At 40.9% G+C, this 21,363-nt stretch overlaps 1 protein-coding gene across 4 annotated transcripts in view; it reads left to right on the forward strand.

Annotated features, from left to right (window-relative positions):
- Positions 1 to 21,363, forward strand: part of UNC79 (unc-79 homolog, NALCN channel complex subunit) — a gene marked incomplete at its 3' end in the record, with an annotated part of 213,226 nt that overhangs the window by 177,792 nt on the left and 14,071 nt on the right. For all 4 annotated transcript variants that reach the window (XM_082619521.1, XM_082619522.1, XM_082619523.1 and 1 more), the window contains 5 exons: positions 7,839 to 7,916; positions 13,434 to 13,523; positions 15,643 to 15,818; positions 16,788 to 16,974; positions 21,011 to 21,208. In XM_082619521.1, coding sequence (XP_082475647.1) covers positions 7,839 to 7,916; positions 13,434 to 13,523; positions 15,643 to 15,818; positions 16,788 to 16,974; positions 21,011 to 21,208 — 729 coding nt within the window. The remainder of the gene's footprint in view (positions 1 to 7,838; positions 7,917 to 13,433; positions 13,524 to 15,642; positions 15,819 to 16,787; positions 16,975 to 21,010; positions 21,209 to 21,363) is intronic.

A 21,363-nucleotide genomic window follows, 5' to 3' on the forward strand; every position in this document is an offset into this window, starting at 1 on the left:
ATGGTCAAAAGGCAGGACGGACTGAGTCCAACCAGGGTGGGATGTGGGTGTGAAAGAACCAGCACCACGGGAGCCCTAAGGCAGGGGGCAGGGCTTGAACACATACCAGGCAGGCTCTAGAGAACTTGCAGAGATTAATGCTTTTGGTTGTAGGGCTGCTTACGAGAGGCTCTAGCTCTCCATCCCTGGCATCCTAAGCTCAGCATCTTAGGCAAGTGTGCAGGTTTTTTTTTTTTTTTTTTTTGCTGTACGCGGGCCTCTCACTGTTGTGGCCTCTTCTGTTGCGGAGCACAGGCTCCGGACACACAGGCTCCGCGGCCATGGCTCGCGGGCCCAGCCGCTGCGCGGCATGTGGGATCTTCCGGGATAGGGGCACGAACCCGTGTCCCCTGCATCGGCAGGCGGACTCTCAACCACTGCGCCACCAGGGAAGCCCAGTGTGCAGGTTTTGATCACACAAGACAGGCTACGATTAGTGCCATGAGTGAGAGAGAGATGTAGGTAAAGTCCTAGGGGGGAGTTAAGAGCAGGAGGCATCTTACCTCATATGGTGTGAAATCAGGGAAGACTTCATGAAGGAAGTGGCATTTGAACTGGGTCACAAAGGACTGGTGGGTGTAGGCCAAACTCTGCCTGGGGTTGGAGTTCAGCACCAGAACCTGACCATCTTCAAGCAATAAAGGGGGGCTTCAGCAGAAAGATGGAATAAATTTAGGAATAACCACATGAGGATGGGTTTAGAAAAAGGCTGGCCATGCCAGGGGTGTCAGCAAGGGATCAGGTAAACTGGGATCCTGCCACTTACCCCAAAGGTTGAGCCTGGTTTTAAAGACTTGGTCGTGAGCTGCAGCTGGGATCAGGGTATCATTCAGACTGCCTTTGTGCAAAGTACCCAGGAAGTGTGTCACAGCTGTTTCAGTTCTCCTTGCGGAGCGTTATGGCCAGTCCCAGAGTCTGGGCCTACAAGGTTGAGCTTCAATGAATGAAGGAAAATGGAGCTTGATATCAAGGAACTAGACAGGTTTCCCTGAATCTTAGGTACCTTGGGGTCATTTGGAGAGATGAGGGAGAAGGGGAAATTAATGGAGCACCTATTAAGTGCCAGGCAGCATGCTGGGGTTTTATATATCCCCCTCACTGCTTCAACCGTGAGAGGAATTGGTCCTGTATCGCAGATGAGGAGACTGCGGTTGGGGGGGGGCGGGTTCAGTGACTAGCCCAAGATCACACAGCTGGCATAAGTAGTGTAAGCACCTGACCACAGGGTCTAATCAGTATAGAGCACAGCCTAGTCAGGCCCCGCCCATCACTTGCCCAGATTATCGTTAATAGCTCTTAGCGTTTTGCACCGTTCATTTCTCTCCACATCAATCCAGTCTTATAGCCTATGGCTGCCTAGAGGAATTTTGCTAAAACTCTGCTTTTTATCATATCACCCTGTGCATCGAAAACCTCCAGTGACCTTGTGGTACCCGAATTGTCAAGGTCTTCCATCATCTGGCCATATTTGACTATTCAGCATTATTTCCCACTACAAATATTTACTGACCACCTATCTTCGGCTAGGTTCTGGGGATATAGAGATATAAAGGCATAGGCCCTACCCTTATAACGTGCTAACCAGTATACTGACAGTCTGTACAGTATATAAACTACTGTAGAGGAGGGAGTGGCCAGCTCAGCCTGGGAAATGGAGGAAAGCTCATTAACCGTTAGGAGCCCTGACCTGGCCCAGGTGCTGGGGAAACAGAGATGAATAAGTCATGGCCCCTTCCTCCCAGGAGTTTCCTGTCTGATAGGAGTAGCTGACATCGAAACAAAAATTCCCAACGCAGTGTAATGGGTACGGTAGCAGAGGTGTGTACTGAGTAGGGAAGTGGTGTAGAAAAGGGATTGTATGTTTTTGAAGGGTGTGCACAAGTTTGGGGGTTTACCCGGGAGAAGAGGAGGAATACCTTGTCATTAACCATTTAATACCCACTAACTGGTCCCCTTCTCCCCCACCTTATACCCAAGTAATCCTTGGGAACAGAACGGAGTTTTTCTCAAAGGCTTGAGATTTAATAAAGAGTTGGTATACTTTCAGTGAAGAATGGTCTTAAGTCATGTTTAAAGAGCTGTCCCAGGCACAATGATGCTTTCTGAGAGGAGTGACTGCTGGAAAGTGATGGCAGTGGATGTTGGGCATGATATAGTCGGAGTGAAATGGCTCCCATGGTACCAAGATGCTGGACAGCCCAAGAGGGAGACAGAAGCAAAGCATAGCTTTGGAAAGGAAATGTCTGTGTTCCTAAGAAGAGACAGATTGAATCTCTTCCAGGGGATTGCCATTGGCCAGTCCTACCTCTTGACACATCAGCAGCAACACCACCTTTGAGTACAAGTAACTTTGATGCAACTGACCATAAAGGTTAATAAGATCAGCCCTGGTTTGGAGGAGAGGGCAGGTGAACTAGGCTTAGTGAAGTAGCCCTCGAGAGAGGTAAGGCCAGCAGCTTGACAGTGTCTGGAAGTCACTTGCTTCTGAGAGCGTTTAGACTGGGGACATGCCACCTCAAAGCAACCTCAGTTTCCAGGCCCTGAAGGTGCTTTCCTGCGGGCCTCAGAGGCTGGTCCCTTGATTGCCCTCCGTCTGGAGCGGAGCAGGTCCGTGTGGTCGATCCTCTTGGGTTCTAGCTCCCCACTTTGTGACTGCAGCTGGGGGCGGGTTTTTCTCTGAAGTACATTAGCTGGCTGTAATGAGCACTTGTCACAAGACAGTGAAAGAACACTGACAGTTTAAATTGCTCAGTGCTTAAGGAGACCATGAAAACAGTGATTATTGCATCGCAGCTAGGTGAATAAATAACAAACACAAATTAGCTTTAGGAAGAAAGAAGACAAAAAGGTAAATTCTTCTGTGTATTTTGGTTTCTCTCATGCCATTTCAAATGTATAACATTTTCATCTTTAAAAACAAATATGTATTTGTCATTGAGTCATTAAGTTAAATTGAAAAATCAAATTGTAAAATTATTTAGATCAAAGAGATCTCTGGGGGGACATTTTGAGATCATGCCCATGAGGAACAACCTAGTGAATAATATTTCGACCTTCTCCAACAAAAAATGTTAAACACCATGCCATTTTGAAGTAACATATCCTTGTTCTATAAACTCAGAATAAACCAGTAATGAAAAAATTACTGAGAGAAATAAAAGTGAGTCATACCTTAAAAAAAACAAAAGTAGTTCCCTTTTCCCTGCTGTGCTTCCTGGCTAAGTTGTGGAGAAAAGTCTGCCACGGGGCCACTCATGGGATGAGGGAGAAGCATCTTTTGTCTCTCTACAGAAAGCGGTGCATCTTTCTGCAGGGTTTCCCCGTTCCTTTTTCTCTTGCCCTTGACAAATGTTCAAGCGGGTAGCAGAAGTGGTAGCCTGTTCTCTGGTAGTTTCTCTTAAACCAGAGAATCTAGCATGGAGTCAGAGAGAAGCTTTCCCCTTTACTGGTGGGCAGTGTCAGTTCCTGGTACCTGGAAGACCAGATTCACAATATGAACAGACAATGTGTCTGGGGCAGACAGTGACTTCCTTCTTGGATATCATGACCATCATCTCAGGACACTGGAGACGGCTGTGTTTAACTGAAAATGCAACTTGGAAAAAGAAAAGAAAGTAACAACTGGAAGGAAAAAGTCCCTTGGTGGGAAGGGTGAGAGAGAGGGATAGATTGGGAGTTTGGGACTGACATGTACACACTGCTGCTGTATTTAAAATGGATAACCAACAAGGACCTACTGTATAGCACAGGGAACTCTACTCAATATTATGTAACAACCTAAATGGGAAAAGCATTTGAAAAAGAACAGCTACATATATATGTATAACTGAATCACTTTGCTGTACACCTGAAACTAACACAACATTGTTAATCAACTACACTCCAGTATAAAATTTTACAAAAGATAAATTTCTTAAAGCTTAGAAGTAAAAAAAAAAAAAAAAGTCCCCTGGTGATCCATCCTGAGTGACACTAGCCCCATTAGCGAGAAGAGAGTCAGTTGCTCAGACCTTGGATTTACCATTCGTTCTTTCACCCCACAGGGAACCACTAGGATATCCCTCTACTATTGTACTTCTCTAATTAATAACTTAGTAGATAGATGAGTTCATGGATATGAGGCTGTTTATAATTCTTGTCATGGGTAAACCATACTTTTGTTGTTTACCAAGTACTCTGGCAGTAGGAGTGTTCCTTTAAAGGACAATGGAACACTTGCCCAAGGGATGCAGGGTCATTCAGGTTCTAAACATTTCAAGGCAGTGACAGGTACCAATCTGGTTTTCAGTTTCTAGAACTTCTTCCTGGAGGCTGGCACTCTGGGGTATCTCCCAGTCTGCTATATTATGGTTGTTCAGCCATCACCCCTGTTATTTGTTTTAACTTACATATACAATCAGGTGGCCTTAAATGTTCGAGTGGATTTTTTAAAAAAAAAGGAAAAAGAGGCATGGAGACAGGAAAGAATTTTCCAAATAGAAAAAATATATGTATTCTTCAGAATCTACTATTGTTGACCATTAGGGTGTAGTTCTCCTTTTATACTTTGGACAGAGGCCCTATCTTGTTTTAATTCAGATCTGTTGACATTTTTCTTTCACTTATAACATTTTCTCTTCTGCTGGCATGCTGTAGATATTTTATGTGTAATAAGCTATTATTATTGTTCTCAGGATGGATTAGAGTTTTCATAATAGGGTGATAACTCATTGAAAGCTACCATAAAATCTACATAGGCTCAAATCCAAAAGAATTTCCTCAGCTCCTATTATGTGTCAAGGGTAGACGTTCTGCTAATTTGCATGTAACACTCCCACTGTGTGGGATACACCTGCATATTCAAGCTGTGAGAAATCATGTGGGTGAAAGGTTTTCTTTTAAAGATAGTTTAGTTGTGGGCTGGAGGACAAAGAAACGGCAGAGTTACTGCCTTTGTTTTTAATTACCAGATACTATTGATGTGGGTTAATTAATATTTGTTGCATTAGTAATAATCTGATCGCTCTCTGGGAGGAGAGGTGGCGACCCTATTTGAGTATCATTTTGATAATGATTTTAGTAATGACACATAATGGGTATTGCGTTTCTCTTGTATTCATGCGGGAGTGCCTATTTCAGTGGCATATTTCTATCTAAAAGTACCGAATTCTTCCTTCTATAGCTATCATTCATTTTCCCTCTGATTTTGTTATATCTTTATATTTTGAATAACTCTATAAAATAATAATGGAGTTTTTCAGTTGGCAGCTATATAAAATGAAGACAGAAAGGTTTATTAAGGCTTTAGTCATACATATTATGTAAAATTACACTGGAGGAAAAGACATTGATAAAAAATAGTAGATGATTTTAGAGGTTTATGTACTTTTATGCCTTTTAGTACACCAGACTCTCTGAGACACCTCCATAACTTTTAGAGTGATTTTTTAAAAAAATTAATTCTGACTTTTGAAGTTATCTATTAGCTCTCGCAGACCGGACATTTGAATTTGGCCTCAAATCTTAACACCACATGGCTGACAACCTGCTAACGTTATGCTACTCAATAAGGTGAAGCTCTAACCTGAGTTTGGTGAGGGAGAAAGGCTTCTGCTGAGGGAGATACAGACACCTGAAATTTTGCTTCTTCACAAATTTTCTCTTGCCCTTAGGGGCACAGCCAGGCTTGCAAGCATACTTTAGGGGTCAGGGTTTGCACCATCCTTACATAGGATACTGCAGAGGACTCCTACCCGCTTCACTCACAGTTAGATGCATCTCTCTCTTTTCTTTTGGCCTCTCTTAGCTGTGCAGTCTCTTGGTTCTGCTGTAAAGAAATTAATTAAAACGTTGGAGTCCTGACAGACGTTTTGGAACTTATTATAAGTCGTTTGTCTTAGATGGCAGACTCTGATAGCTTTTGAAAATACATTTTATGGGAAAACATGCAGTATCTGCCAGGAGGTTGGGAGTGTTCCTTCTTTTCACTATGTACCTCTATCAAATATTTTACTTTTTTAAAAAAAATTTTTGGCCGTGCTGTGTGGCTTGCGGGATCCTAGTTCCCCCACCAAGGATCAAACCTGTGCCCCCTTCAGTGGAAGTGTGGAGTCGTAACCACTGGACCACCAGAGAAGTCTCTCAAATATTTTCCTTTTTTACTTAGAGGTTTGCCAAGGTTGTAGGCTTCATTATTATTATTTATCCTCATTTATTTACTTTTTCTTATTAGAAATAAGTCCAAGTTAGGAGAGCAGGCATAAGCATTCTTGAATAAAATAATAGAAAATTTTAGGTGTTCCCTAGACGTTACTAGCTGGTCTTCAGAGTTAATAGCCAAATAGATTCTTCAGCTTTCTCTAACTGTCTGCGAGGCCAAAGGAGAGGATAGGATGTGAGCCTGGAGATTTGTGTCCACTCCTGCCATGCGACTTTCAGGGACAGCTCTGCTTGCTGTCGTCTCAGCTCCAGCTCGGTTACCTGTCCCGAAATACCTTTCAGGGAGGACCGCCTCTCCCACACTTGAAAACCAGCTCATGGCCCCAGATGAGAAGTCTACAGGCCCCTGACCCTCAGGAAGTCTTTTGAGGTTAGAGCTTCACCTTATTGGCCAAAATCTGCTGCCTGTTAATAACGCTTAGATTCCAATCTCTGGCTAACCTGACAACATGCTGGGTTTTGTTCCTCGTCCTCCTTGAGACTTTTTCTACTACCCCGATCCGTACTGCTTCTCCTCAGTTTGATGGGGACCATGCCTGCCTGGCTGATCTACCTAAATTTACCATGCTCTTCCAGTATGAGAGTGGAATGAATTAGAAGGAAGAGCTGTCAGGGTCAAAGCTTCTTTCAGAACCTCTGAGCTCTGGATAGCAGCAGCTTTGGATCCTCAAGTCACTGGGGCCAGAGGCCAGGAAAGAGAAACTAACCAGGATCTAGCTGCTCATAGCAAACTCTACAGACTTCATGTTTAACTTTTCCCCTAAAACCATTAATAAATAGTTGGGCATTGCATTAAGTGGGAAACACCTGTAAAAGTCTGTAATGAAGCAAATCAGGTTGTAAGCTGACAAATCCATCCTCACTATGATCTCGAGTCATACCTGATTAATCATCTCATTTCACAAACTCTTGCTGAGCCCCTCCGAGATGTCAGGCATGAAGCTAGTGCCAGGAGTGAGCTGCATCAAATCTGTGGTCTCGAAGAGCTTGTAGCCGGTTGAGAAATAGACTTGTAGATCGTTGCAACCTGATGTGATGACTGTACAGTGGAAATGTGTGGAAAGTCCTGTGGGGACACAGAGAGGGAGCGGGGGTCATTATCAGCACAGAGGATAGGCGTGAATGAAGTGGGAGGAGAAAGACCAGATACTGAGGGGCCTCGGAGGGGAAGAAACAGGTACAGTCCTCACTCTGAAGTTGACTGTTTTTCTGTTTTCAGTCTAAATATATGGTATAATGATAGAAGTCCGGAAAATCTATGAAAATTCAGGAACTGTCAAAAAGTGCTGAAGAATAAATAGCATGACTTCAGAATAAATCTGACAATGCTGACATCTTTCCTTTCTTCCTTGACTGAATGTGGCATTTCAGTGCCACTGAACTACTGTCTGGTTAAAGTGAGAATCTGTGTGTTAATCCCAGTACTATGATTCTGAATTTCTGGTAGGAATGAACTTTCATGACTAGCAAGTCCCATATATCTAGGGCAGATTGTCACCAAAGTAAACGCTAATGAATTTAAGCCAAGTTAATAAAATTACAAATTACTTATTACTGTCCAAATGCTCTTAAAAATAATTATCCTTTCAATTTCTTATTAGTTTATTTGTGCAGATGCTGGAACCAAACTAGCTGAGTCAACAATCCTGAGCAAGCAGATGATCGCCTCTGTACCTGGAGTAAGTCCTGACCAAATTAATTATCCACATTTTTTATTACTCCTCATTTCCTCATTTAGCCAAGAGGTATTTTTGGCCTGTGTCCTGGTTCACTTTTGATAGAACAAACACTGCAAAATTGAAATCATTAGTATCTTGTTTGAAAGAGCACTGGTAAAAATTTAAATTAATCTCTGCCCCTGGAAACTTTTAATTCCAGGAAACATGAATGAAATTGAAGCAGCCAGTTAAGGAGAGGGAAGAAATTACCAGGCATACAGCATAGATTTGATTAAAGTTCAATTTTTCCAGAATCAATTTTCTTACCCTGGCTTCTGTTAACCAATTTGATTTAACTACTGCCAGAAAGAAATAAGCATTTAATACCTTGTTTTCCTTTATAATATTTCCTCTGAAAATTGAAAAAACTTCTGTTAATATCAACTAGTGAACTATTTGGTGAAATACGTTAAGATTCTTATAGATAGGATTGAATATGAGAAACCACAATAACTTATTGATAGCAAGGTTATTGCAACAAACTGAGAAAACTTAGAGATATAAATTATTAATGGAAAAAATTTATTTAAATTTTCAGTAGGGAAAAAAATTTTTTTAGTTTATTTGTTTACGTATTTATGTATTTATTTTTGGCTGTGTTGGGTCTTCGTTGCTGTGCGTGGGCTTTCTCTAGTTGCGGTGAGCGGGGGCTACTCTTCATTGCGGTGCACGGGCTTCTCATTGCGGTGGCTTCTATTGTTGCGAGAACGGGCCCTAGGCACGTGGGCTTCAGTAGTTGTGGCACGTGGGCTCAGTAGTTGTGGCGCACGGACTTAGTTGCTCCGCGGCACGTGGGATCCTCCCGGATCAGGGCTCGAACCCGTGTCCCCTGCATTGGCAGGAGGATTCTTAACCACTGCACCACCAGGGAAGTCCAAGAAAAATTTTAATAAGGAAAAAAGATCACTTATAATCCTTCTGCCCTAAAATAAGAACCCTATTGTTTTAGAAAATTTTTACATGTTTTGATCTATTCAGTATCCTAATTTGCTTATTTCCATATTGTTGGAAATCTATATGCTTTCTAGTTTCTTTGCTTGTATAGCATAGCATAGTATATAGCATATACACAAAGATCCTCTTCATGTTTATTTTGAATGATATCCTTGGGATAAATTCCTTAGTCAGTGGGCAGGAACATCTTCACAATACGTATTCCCATATTGCTTTCTAAGAAGGTTTTATTCATTTACATTTATAAGTATACCAGTTTTATCCACAGCACACTAAACATTACTTCATTTTTTTTGATGTGGAGAAATATTATGAGAGAGGAAGAATAGCAGTCATTCAACCCAGAGATAATTTTACTGCTAACATATTAATGTATTTTCTTTCTTCTTTTTCTATGTATATTTTTAAATATAGTCGAACCATAATATAGATGCAGCTTTGGCTTCAAATGTCATAAGCATTTTCCACAAAGTGACATTACCTCATGTGACTGCACCATATAATAGTGGCTAACAATATGGGTTTTGATTCACACCTGAGTTTGAGGCCTGACATTTACTAGCTGTGTGATCAGGAAGGTTATTTAACCCATGATGCTTTGATTTGTATTATCTGTAGAATAGGACATAATAGGGCCTAAGGTCTAGGTTGAGGATTGAATGAGATAGTGCATGTAAAGCACATTAGCATGGTGTTAAATATATAGTAAGTGCTGAGTAAACATTAACTATTAAAAGTAATATTAATGGAGGTAGGGGGACAGGACAGGTGATGTTTAAGGGTACAGACTTACAATGAGCAGTAAAAAAGTCCTAGAGATGTAAAGAACAGGTCAGTGAGTATAGACAACAATATTGTATTATAATAATCAAACTTGCTAAGAAACTAAAACTTAATTATTCCTACCAAAAAGAAAGGATAATTACATAATGTGATATAGGTACTTATTATCGTTACGATGGCAGTTATATTACAATAAATAAATGCATCAAATTAACATGTTATACACCTTAAATTTACATCATTATATGTCAAGCATGTCAATAAAAAAATAAAATACAGCTAAAAGTAAAAAAATACTATTAACAAACACTACTTATTGTTGGATAGTTTCATTATTTTCAGTATTCTGTAATTGTAACTAATGTGTGATAAACATCTTTGTGCTTAAATCTTTGTTCATATTTTAGACTATTTCTTTATAATAGATTTCTAGGAGTAGATTAATAGATTCTGGGTTTTTTTTTAAAGGTTCTTGAACAATAGTTGGGGTAATGCAAGATGCTATGAGATAAAATTCCAGTTCTTAGCAACTTAGCTCCAAAAAAGTTTATTGTTTGCTCAAGTGAAGTTTAAAGGGGGGCCTGATTAACAAAGGGAAGAGGACTTCCACATGAGCACTTGGGGATCAGGTTTCTTCTGTCATGTGCAGTCCTCTGCAATCAGCTGGTGGTTGGGGAAAGAGAAGGGAATATGGTACATGGAACGTTTTCATGGGCCAGGTCTAAAAGTGGTGCACATTTCTCCTACTCGCGTTCCATTGGCTAGAACTCAGTCACTCCGCCACACCCGACTGCAAAGGAGGATGGGAAATGCAGTCTAGTGCATCCTAGGGAAGAAGAAAAATGGTTCTGTGAGTAGCTATCCAGTCTCTGCCCAGCACTCACTTGTTTCCTTATTTAATTCTCTAAAACTCAATATTTGCTACCTATGCGATAGCTAAAAAATAATATCCCTAATATATAAAGGTTTATTGAAATCAACAAAAGACAAATATTCCAAAACAACACAACGGCAACAGTTTTAGCTCTACATATAGAACCCTTTCCAATGACCAATAAGCCATTCAAAATAAGCCTTTCACCCTCAGTAGCAATCAGTGAACTGTAAAGTAACATAAAATATAGAAAACAGAAAAATTAAAATCAGCCAGCAAATCAGCAGGTTTTTCTTAACAAAGAAACTTACTGATGATGAAGTGAAACAAGCATTCTTTTTTTTTTTTTTTTTTTTGCCGTATGCGGGCCTCTCACTGTGGTGGCCTCTCCCGTTGCGGAGCACAGGCTCCGGACGCGCAGGCTCAGCGGCCACAGCTCACGGGCCCAGCTGCTCCGCAGCATGTGGGATCCTCCCGGACCGGGGCACGAACCCGCGTCCCCTGCATCGGCAGGCGGACTCTCAACCACTGCGCCACCAGGGAAGCCCGAAACAAGCATTCTTATAAGCTACTGGTGATAGTCAGCTTTGCTGAAAAAGAGTTGACAATCTACTTCTAGGAATATGTTTGAGAAAGTAATTAAATATAGAATTATCTACAAGCACATAAAGAATTATCTACAAGTATAGTTATTAAAGTAGCATTTAAAATAGCAAAAATATGGAAACAAAATTAATGTGCAACATTAGGGTATTATTTAAATAAAATAAAGTACATCTATAAGATAGACTATTATGTGGACCAAATCAAACTTTCAAAGAATATTTAATTAATTAGAAAATGCTTATGATGAATTTAATTAAAAAGCAGGTTAGAAAAAAGTTATCTCAATCTTATAAAAATTATATATGTGTGTGTGTTATATGCATTAAAAAATATTTGGAAATATTAACAGTGGCTGTCTCAGAGGTGGAGAGCAGGAATTAGGATTATGGTGATTTTTCTTTTTCTTTTTATTAATTTATATTTTCCAAGGTTTCTACATCGAACACGTGTTATCTTTATAATGTAAGAAATGTAACTTTAAAATCAGATACAAGTTTTGAGAAAGAATTGGATATGGTTCACTTCAATTCATGTTTTTGAGATTAGAGTATGTTTTCAACTCCTTTATCATCAGTTTTGCCACTGAAATAAACATAAGTCTTTTGAAACAAGTTGAGCTAGACTCTTTATGTTTTTTGGTTTTTTAAAATAACACACTAAGGTTATACTTATGTTTTGCAAAGTAAAAGAAAAAAGGGGGGAGATTGGAAATTATATGCTTTGTTTTATAAGTGTAGATGGCTCACTGAAGTTATCCTGACTAGAAAGTGTATTTTAAGCCTTTTATTAGATGTAGTTACTGTCTCTAGAGCAAAAGTAACTGGTAATAGTAAATTCTTGCTTCTCATTTTTTGAAATTCAAAAGTAAAAGACAAATATTGAATAATGCTCCAAGTAATTATTTTCTGTGACATTTGCCTAGTTGAAATGGTATAAAATATTGCCTGTGAAAGAAACAAATCCCTTTCAAGAAATTCAGGAGCAGAGTATATGCTCTTATTTGCATGACATGTGAAAGGTCAGAGAAAATGGAATAAACTGGGGGGGAAATCCTTTCTTGCACTAGGGACTAATATTCCCAAAGCAGGAGCACAATAACCTTTTATAATTCCTTCACTTGATTTAAATTAAAAGAAGAAAACCTTAAAACATATGAAATGCTTGGAAAACACTCTTGACAGAACCGCCAATGACCTTATTTTACTGTTTGTTATCCTGTCAGAGGAACTGACAGGCGTAACATTCTAGAAGAGATAGAAGGTGATATAGTTCAGTGCTGTGCAGATTTACATGAATATGGGAAAATGAGAGCCACTGGGTTAGCTAGTTAAGTATATAATGTTCCAGATTTTCTTAAAGAAAGCTAAGAAAGGCCTTAGCATAGTATTCAGATGGCTTCAAAGAGGGCCTGCTTTTGATCCACATTATATCCAGTCTTATGTATGGGTTCTCTCATACAGCTTTGATGTAGCAGCCTGTCTGTCCATTTTCCTTTTCTTTGTTTATAATCCTAAATTCACTGCATTGCCCTGAGAGAGCAGGTTTATTCCATTTAATAAACTGAAACACAAGTATGCTTTTTTTTCCTTTAAAACTTCTCAAACACGCTGCTAGTATGTGGGGAATATGACCATTTTGTTTCTTTAATTATCCCTAGCACGAATTCAACAATGATAGATTTATCTCTTTAATAGTGTACCTACTATGTATAAGAAGTTGTAAGTGCTTGAATATAAGAATTTTTGACTCTTTCAACAAACATGGTATTTGTTTATGTCCTTTTTTTTTTGATAGAGAAAGACATCTAAGATTATGGTGGTAGAATTTGGTGGTACATATTTTTTGTGTGTCTAAGACTCCCTGGAGTGATAAAGTGTGACTGTTGTTTTGAGGTGATTCATGTCATGAAGACCGATACTAATGACTTTTACATAGGCTAAATCTTTATATACCAACCAGTTTAAAAACAAGCAAACAAAATCAATTCAATGACCCAGTGGAAAAAAGCCTGTAAACCCTGTCTTCCCTAGGCCATCCCATTTGTTCTCCACCACAAACCTTTTTATTAATTTTTGTCCAAAGTTGGGGCAGACAATCACAGGCTATGGCTGAGAGTAACGAAGTGAATCAGAAATCCAGAAAACGAAACAACTCATTAGTAAACAGCGTGAAACCAGAGCGAGACAATCACTGCAGTCAGGGCAAAAGTGTAGGCCGTGACTCAGAGCGCGCGCCCCGCCGTGTCCTTCTGTGTGTTTCAGTGCGGGACGGCGGCGATGGAGTGCGCGCGGCAGTACATCAGCGACGTGCTGGACTTCGTGGCAGACATGCACACGCTGACCAAACTGAAGGTAAGAGGGCCTGCGTCCCCTCATCCCTCAGGTTAGCGAGACGGAGAGGCATTTTTAGGAAATTAAGCAGGCTGCATGGAAATTTATCATTACCTGGAGAGGCCGTGGTGGCACTGTTGAATGAGCCCATGTCCTGGGATTCTGAAGAACCGAGTTCCACCTCTGTGAAGAGGGAGTGAAGAAAGGAAAGGATATTTCCATGGCGGCTCCAGTTCTGTGCATACCTTTACTTTTGCCATTTATTCAATTCTCACAATACCCCTATTGTAAAATATTCCCATTTTACCAATGTAGACACTGAGGCCTAAGGTGGTGCAGTCATTTGCTCAAGTTCACGCTACTGCTAAGTGGTGGAGACAGGGGTGACCTAAGACTGTAGTGACTCCCAATCCATTCTCTTTTCACTGTGCCACACATTTAACTACCCTGAGCCTCAGTTTCCTCCTTAGCAAAGGAAGTCTAATAAACCCACCTAAATCAACCTACCTTTGCTGCCCGTTCCAAGGTTTGGTGTGAAATAATGCATGTGAAGACACTTTTGTAAACTTTCGTTTGTATGAAATATACACTTTATGCAAACATAAGTTGTTTATGGGTTTTATCTGCATTAAAGCTATCTCCTTCCAGAAAATAATTAAAGACAGAACAACATTTAATTTGTATATGGATAAAATCCCAGTGAGGTTGTTGAGGATATTGATTGCTTTGCAGGGTGGAATGAATTGCTGATGCAAGTCAACTTCCCTGCCGCGAGAAGACTAGGGAGCTAAAAGATTGATAGTCCAGAGGTTTGAGGAAGGCCCCGGACAAAGAGCAGAAGAGGAGCCAGACATGGCCCGATGAGCAGCCAGATTGCAGTCCAGCACTAAATGTGGCTTTTTGATAAACAGGATCTAGTCGTCCCAGAAGTTCATCAGTTAAAACTACAGTCCCTTCAGCACCCAACTCAGTTTCCAGACTCTGCTCAGATGATCCAAGTGTTTCTTGGGATAGGGATAGACTTGCAAATGCTCTGTGGAGAGTAGAATCGAAATTTAAATTGATGATCTCTCACAATATCCAAATCCAGTCATTTCTGAGTAAGCTCCCCTAGTGTTTGCTCACGCACATGTTACTGATCGCTGAATCTAGTTGCCCACGCTGAAACCACTTTGATGTCTGAAGAGGAAACAATATTACCTAAATAGTTTTATAGCCACTTCCAAAATACAGAGAAAAATAATCAGAAGGATCCATGATGACCAAAAGGTTAGGGACTGTAGACATAATCCAACCCTCTGATTTTACATATTAGGAAACAGATCAGAAAGGTCAAGTGGCAAGTGGCTTAGCTAAGGCCATGTGACTGTTAGGACAGAGCTGGGTCTAGAACCTAGTTCTCAACTCCCAGTTCAGTGCTCTTTCCACTAAGCCACACTGAGCAACGAAATTTTTCTGAATTAATTCAACTAGTATGTATTGAGTACCAATAACATGCCTGACACTGTTCTAGGCATTTAAGGATGTGATGATCAGCAAAAACAGACACAATGGCTGCCCTCCTTTATAGTCTGGCAGCGATGGCCAATTGTAATGAAAATTTCATACAAACTAAAGTGAAATTGTGACTTTCACAACTGCTATGAAGAAGAGGTAGACAGCAGCATGAGAGCTTCTAATAGGGTGATATGACCTACCAGGGAGGTTAGGAAGGCTCCTAAAGTAGGTCAGGGAAGGCTTCCTGGAGGGGGTGACCCTTGAGCTAAAATCTGAACAATGAATAGGGTTGATTAGGCGAAGAGAGGCAGAAACAGTATTTCAGGGAGAGAGAACAGCATACGCAAAGGCCAGTGATGGAAGGGAACATGGAGAGCCAGTGTAGCTGGACCACAGGGATGAAGCGGTAAGATGCAGAAATCCGCAGTATCTAGATCATTCCAGATTGTTTAGGCCATGCTAAGGAATGTTTTTCCCCTTTATCCTAAGAACAATGGGAAGCCCCTGAAGAAGTTTAAATGGGTTGTATGCTTGGGAGTGGTGATAGAAGGTGTGGAAATGACAACCTGATCTTCTTTAAAGAGTGCCCTGGAACATCCCCAGTTACTCTGCCAAAGTCACAAAATACCACTTGGTTTTGTAGAGCCACATGAAGACATGTTCCCAGCCTCTGCATGAAGATACCTTTGGTGGCCATCTCAAAGTTGGGCTGGCTCAGATTGCAGCCATGGAAATCTCACGGGGCAACCACAGAGATAACAAAGCTGTGATTCGCTATCTGCCTTGGCTCTATCATCCCCCTTCTGCAATGCAACAAGGGTAAGACCCTTATTATTCAGGCCACGAGGCAGGAAACACCCCTGAGTCTCCTGGGGCTCAGTAAGAGCTACTGAATGCATTGAAGATCTATGAGAATAGAATATGATTGGTTAGGGAGATGGGAGTTGAGACCAATTTCCATACTTCTTTGCTGACCTGGCAGCATTTTTGAACACGAGTACTTCATGACATGCTGACAATAAAAGTTGCCCTCCTACAAAGACCTCAGTCATCCTGATGGATGATGAAAACTTGGAGCTTAGAACTATCACTTTAACTCTTAATTTCCACTAGTTAAGTAAATTGATAGGTATTTATTTGTGCACTTACATAGCTTCTGCCTTCAAGGAGCTTAGATTATAGCTTGAACAGAATCTACATCAGAGATGAAACAGAGTTCAAGGAGGCATGAGCCCCTCACCCTGCCCATAAGGGAGGCTGAGAAGAGAGAGGTGGCCGTGGGCTAGTTTACTTGGGACCTTGGAGCAGGCTTGACCTGCCATCTTGCATGGGCAGCTTCCTGGCTAGAGGAAAGGTTTGGAGTGGGGTGTAAGGGGGGCAGGGGGAGAAAATTACTGGAGAACAGGAATGTGGGTGGCTGTGTATTTTATCTCCTCTTCTATTCCTTCCCTTCTGGTGGGGATATCCGAGGACTTTCTAATGAGAAGAAAGGAAAGAGTTTAGAAAGAGAAGCTAGTCAGAATGACAGCCAGGTTTGTGGAAGAATGATTTTTAATCCTGTGTCGCCAAAGGCTTCTGTTTGCTCAAACAGCTAAGATCCAGGATTAGAGTGCAAAACAAGAAAAACAGATTTATCATTTTGTTCTCACTTTGTTGCTTTGGTGTTTTACTTCATATAACTGCCTACAAGACCATACTTTTAAACCCCTCCATCAATAAGCGTTTGTTAAGCACCCAACGAAACCGAAAACACAAAAACATCTCTAACACTTCCTTCCTCCCTAATAGACCAAAAGAATTCATTGAGTGTGTCTCTCACATCCGGCTGCTGTCCTGGCTGCTTCTGGGTTCCCTCACTCATAATGCAGTGTGTCCAAATGCCTCCTTTCCCTGCCTGCCAATACCTCTGGATGCAGGTTCCCATATTGCAGATCATCTTATTGTTATCCTGATTGGATTTCCAGAGCAATCAAAGGTAAGTGATTTCTGCAAGATTAAAACCATATGCATCAAAATTGCTAATGGAAACCCTTATCAGCCAATTATGTTTCTTCTGAGAAGAAAATGCATCTTATCACTTGCCCTCCTGTGGATGCTAGGAAAGCAACTTTGTGCTAATGCCTTATTGAAAGTTGTTCAAATTCCCAGACTGTCTTTTCTTCCCCCTAAATTGTTTTTCGGTTTACTTTTATGAAGATAAATTATGGAGGCAAGCAAGAGTTAGCTTCCTAGGCATTTCTGTCTCAAAGTAATGAAGAGCAGTACAAGGATAGAAATATAATAAAAATTCTGTGATCAGTTTTTAGAACCAAATATGAAGAGGAGGAAAATTTACACTCTAATTTTTTATGTACTGCCTTTCAGCTTAAATCTCTAGAGATATATGAAAGTACAAAATGAAAATAAGGCCAGTTGGAAACTCACCAAAGTATATGTTGGAATCACTTACACAGAGGAACTTATAAATTGTCGAGCCAGATGATGTGCTTAAGAGAATAAAGTCAATCCAAGGCAAGCATCAATCATGAGCCTATACAAGCAAAGTAGACACACTGGTACTAATCAGTTAGGAGGAGACAAGGTCCCCTCACAGAGCTCAGGCAAATTCTAGGAGGTCACGGCAGGTTTGGGAACAGCTGGGATGTAGGCCAGGGCAAGCTGACCTGTGATAAATTTATTCTGAAATCAAATAGAGCACCCATCCAAATGACCTGAATGATGTTTGCAAAAGGAATTAGGCAGTCAGTTCCTAATATTTCAACCCAATCTGTGTTTGATTCCTAATGATGGTACTTTGTAATTCTGTGACATTGAAAAAGTTACTTAACCTCTCTGAGCTCCAGGTTTTCATCTGTAAAATAGATGAAATGGTTTGAGAATTATGGAGGTGATCTATAAAAAGTCTTTACCACAGTGTCTGGGACATTATAGGTGCCTACTCAATCAGTACTCACTACTAGTTAGGAATACTATCTGTACTTACTACTAGTTAGGAATACTATCAATACTTATACAAGTTAGGAATACTATCAGTACTTATACTAGTCAGGAATACTATCAGTACTCACTACTAGTTAGGAATACTATCCGTACTCAGTACTAGTTAGGAATACTATCAGTACTCACTACTAGTCAGGAAAACTATCCGTACTCACTACTAGTCAGGAATACTATCCGTACTCACTACTAGTCAGGAATACTATCCGTACTCACTACTAGTCAGGAGTACTGTCAGTACTCACTACTAGTCAGGAGTACTATCCGTACTCACTACTAGTCAGGAATACTATCCGTACTCACTACTAGTGAGGAATACTATCCGTACTCACTACTAGTGAGGAATACTATCCGTACTCACTACTAGTCAGGAATACTATCCGTACTCACTACCAGTCAGGAGTACTGTCAGTACTCACTACCAGTCAGGAATACTGTCAGTACTCACTACTAGTCAGGAGTACTATCCGTACTCACTACTAGTCAGGAATACTATCTGTACTCACTACTAGTCAGGAATACTATCCGTACTCACTACTAGTCAGGAGTACTGTCAGTACTCACTACCAGTCAGGAATACTATCTGTACTCACTACCAGTCAGGAATACTATCCGTACTCACTACTAGTCAGGAATACTATCCGTACTCACTACCAGTCAGGAGTACTGTCAGTACTCACTACCAGTCAGGAATACTATCAGTACTCACTACTAGTCAGGAGTACTGTCAGTACTCACTACCAGTCAGGAATACTGTCAGTACTCACTACTAGTCAGGAGTACTGTCAGTACTCACTACTAGTCAGGAATACTGTCAGTACTCACTACTAGTCAGGAGTACTATGAGTACTCACTACTAGTCAGGAGTACTATCCGTACTCACTACTAGTCAGGAATACTGTCAGTACTCACTACCAGTCAGGAATACTGTCAGTACTCACTACTAGTCAGGAATACTATCCGTACTCACTACTAGTCAGGAATACTGTCAGTACTCACTACCAGTCAGGAATACTATCCGTACTCACTACTAGTCAGGAATACTGTCAGTACTCACTACTAGTCAGGAATACTATCCGTACTCAGTACTAGTCAGGAATACTATCAGTACTCACTACTAGTCAGGAATACTATCCGTACTCACTACTAGTCAGGAGTACTGTCAGTACTCACTACCAGTCAGGAATACTGTCAGTACTCACTACCAGTCAGGAGTACTATCCGTACTCACTACCAGTCAGGAATACTATCCGTACTCACTACTAGTCAGGAATACTATCCGTACTCACTACTAGTCAGGAGTACTGTCAGTACTCACTACTAGTCAGGAGTACTATCAGTACTTACTACTAGTCAGGAGTACTATCAGTACTCACTACTAGTCAGGAATACTGTCAGTACTCACTACTAGTCAGGAGTACTGTCAGTACTTACTACCAGTCAGGAGTACTATCAGTACTCACTACTAGTCAGGAATACTATCCGTACTCACTACTAGTCAGGAGTACTATCAGTACTCACTACCAGTCAGGAATACTGTCAGTACTCACTACCAGTCAGGAGTACTATCCGTACTCACTACCAGTCAGGAATACTATCCGTACTCACTACTAGTCAGGAATACTATCCGTACTCACTACTAGTCAGGAGTACTGTCAGTACTCACTACTAGTCAGGAGTACTATCAGTACTTACTACTAGTCAGGAGTACTATCAGTACTCACTACTAGTCAGGAATACTGTCAGTACTCACTACTAGTCAGGAGTACTGTCAGTACTTACTACCAGTCAGGAGTACTATCAGTACTCACTACTAGTCAGGAATACTATCAGTACTCACTACCAGTCAGGAGTACTGTCAGTACTCACTACCAGTCAGGAATACTGTCAGTACTCACTACTAGTCAGGAATACTGTCAGTACTCACTACTAGTCAGGAATACTATCAGTACTCACTACTAGTCAGGAATACTATCCATACTCAGTACTAGTCAGGAATACTATCAGTACTCACTACTAGTCAGGAATACTATCAGTACTCACTACCAGTCAGGAATACTGTCAGTACTCACTACCAGTCAGGAGTACTATCAGTACTCACTACCAGTCAGGAGTACTGTCAGTACTCACTACTAGTCAGGAATACTGTCAGTACTCACTACTAGTCAGGAATACTATCCGTACTCACTACTAGTCAGGAATACTATCCGTACTCAGTACTAGTCAGGAATACTATCAGTACTCACTACTAGTCAGGAATACTATCCGTACTCACTACTAGTCAGGAGTACTGTCAGTACTCACTACTAGTCAGGAATACTATCAGTACTCACTACCAGTCAGGAGTACTGTCAGTACTCACTACTAGTCAGGAATACTATCAGTACTCACTACTAGTCAGGAATACTGTCAGTACTCAGTACTAGTCAGGAATACTATCAGTACTCACTACTAGTCAGGAATACTATCCGTACTCACTACTAGTCAGGAGTACTGTCAGTACTCACTACTAGTCAGGAGTACTATCTTTGCTGCTGCTGCTACTGCTGTCACGACTAATAGTAGTATAATGATTAAGTGCTGGGCAGTGCGTTCATGTATATCACCTCATTTACTCCTAACTACAACTCTTTTAGGAGGGTACTGTTATCCCCATGTTACAGATCAGCAAACACCCTAAAATGATTGTTCTTCCTAATCTAGTGTAGGGATAGGAACGTCAGTTTCATGAAAGGGCAAGGGGGTGGGTAGATTTATCCTGCAAACTAAGGTGCCTTCTCTCTGAAAAGATGCTTGGTCTCTAAGCGCACTCCCACTAACTGAGTGAAGAGCAGATTGTTTGGAGGTGATGAATCATGAGATTGTAACTTGGAGACAACTCCTCCAGCCTTGGATCACTTGAATTACATGTACTTTGGCTGTGCTCCTTGGAAAGCCAAAGCCGTGCGGAGAGGGCTCCTTGGAGCACCGCAGCCCACTAGAATGTAATGGTTCCCTGTTTTCTTCCTTTTCAGACCTCCGTGTTGCACATGTGTTCTCTTTTCCATGCATTTATCTTTGCTCAGCTCTGGACCGTTTATTGCGAACAAAGTGCTGTAGCTACAAATGTTCAAAGTCAGAATGAATTCAGCTTCGCAGCGATACTGACAGCACTAGAATTTTGGAGTAGGGTGACACCCAGCATCCTTCAGCTGATGGCCCATAACAAAGTGGTGAGTTCACAAAGGAGTTTCCCCTCTTGGACAGAATCTCAAAAACCACTCTCAGTCCTCACCTTACATGTGTTTTTAAAAACCTCAGTTGTAACAGTACAGAAATGGATTGGTGAATTTTTACATTATAACCTGGATGTTCTACCCGCATAATA

Source organism: Mesoplodon mirus (assembly GCF_964341445.2).
Source record: "Mesoplodon mirus genome assembly, chromosome: 4".
NCBI lineage: Eukaryota > Metazoa > Chordata > Mammalia > Artiodactyla > Ziphiidae > Mesoplodon > Mesoplodon mirus.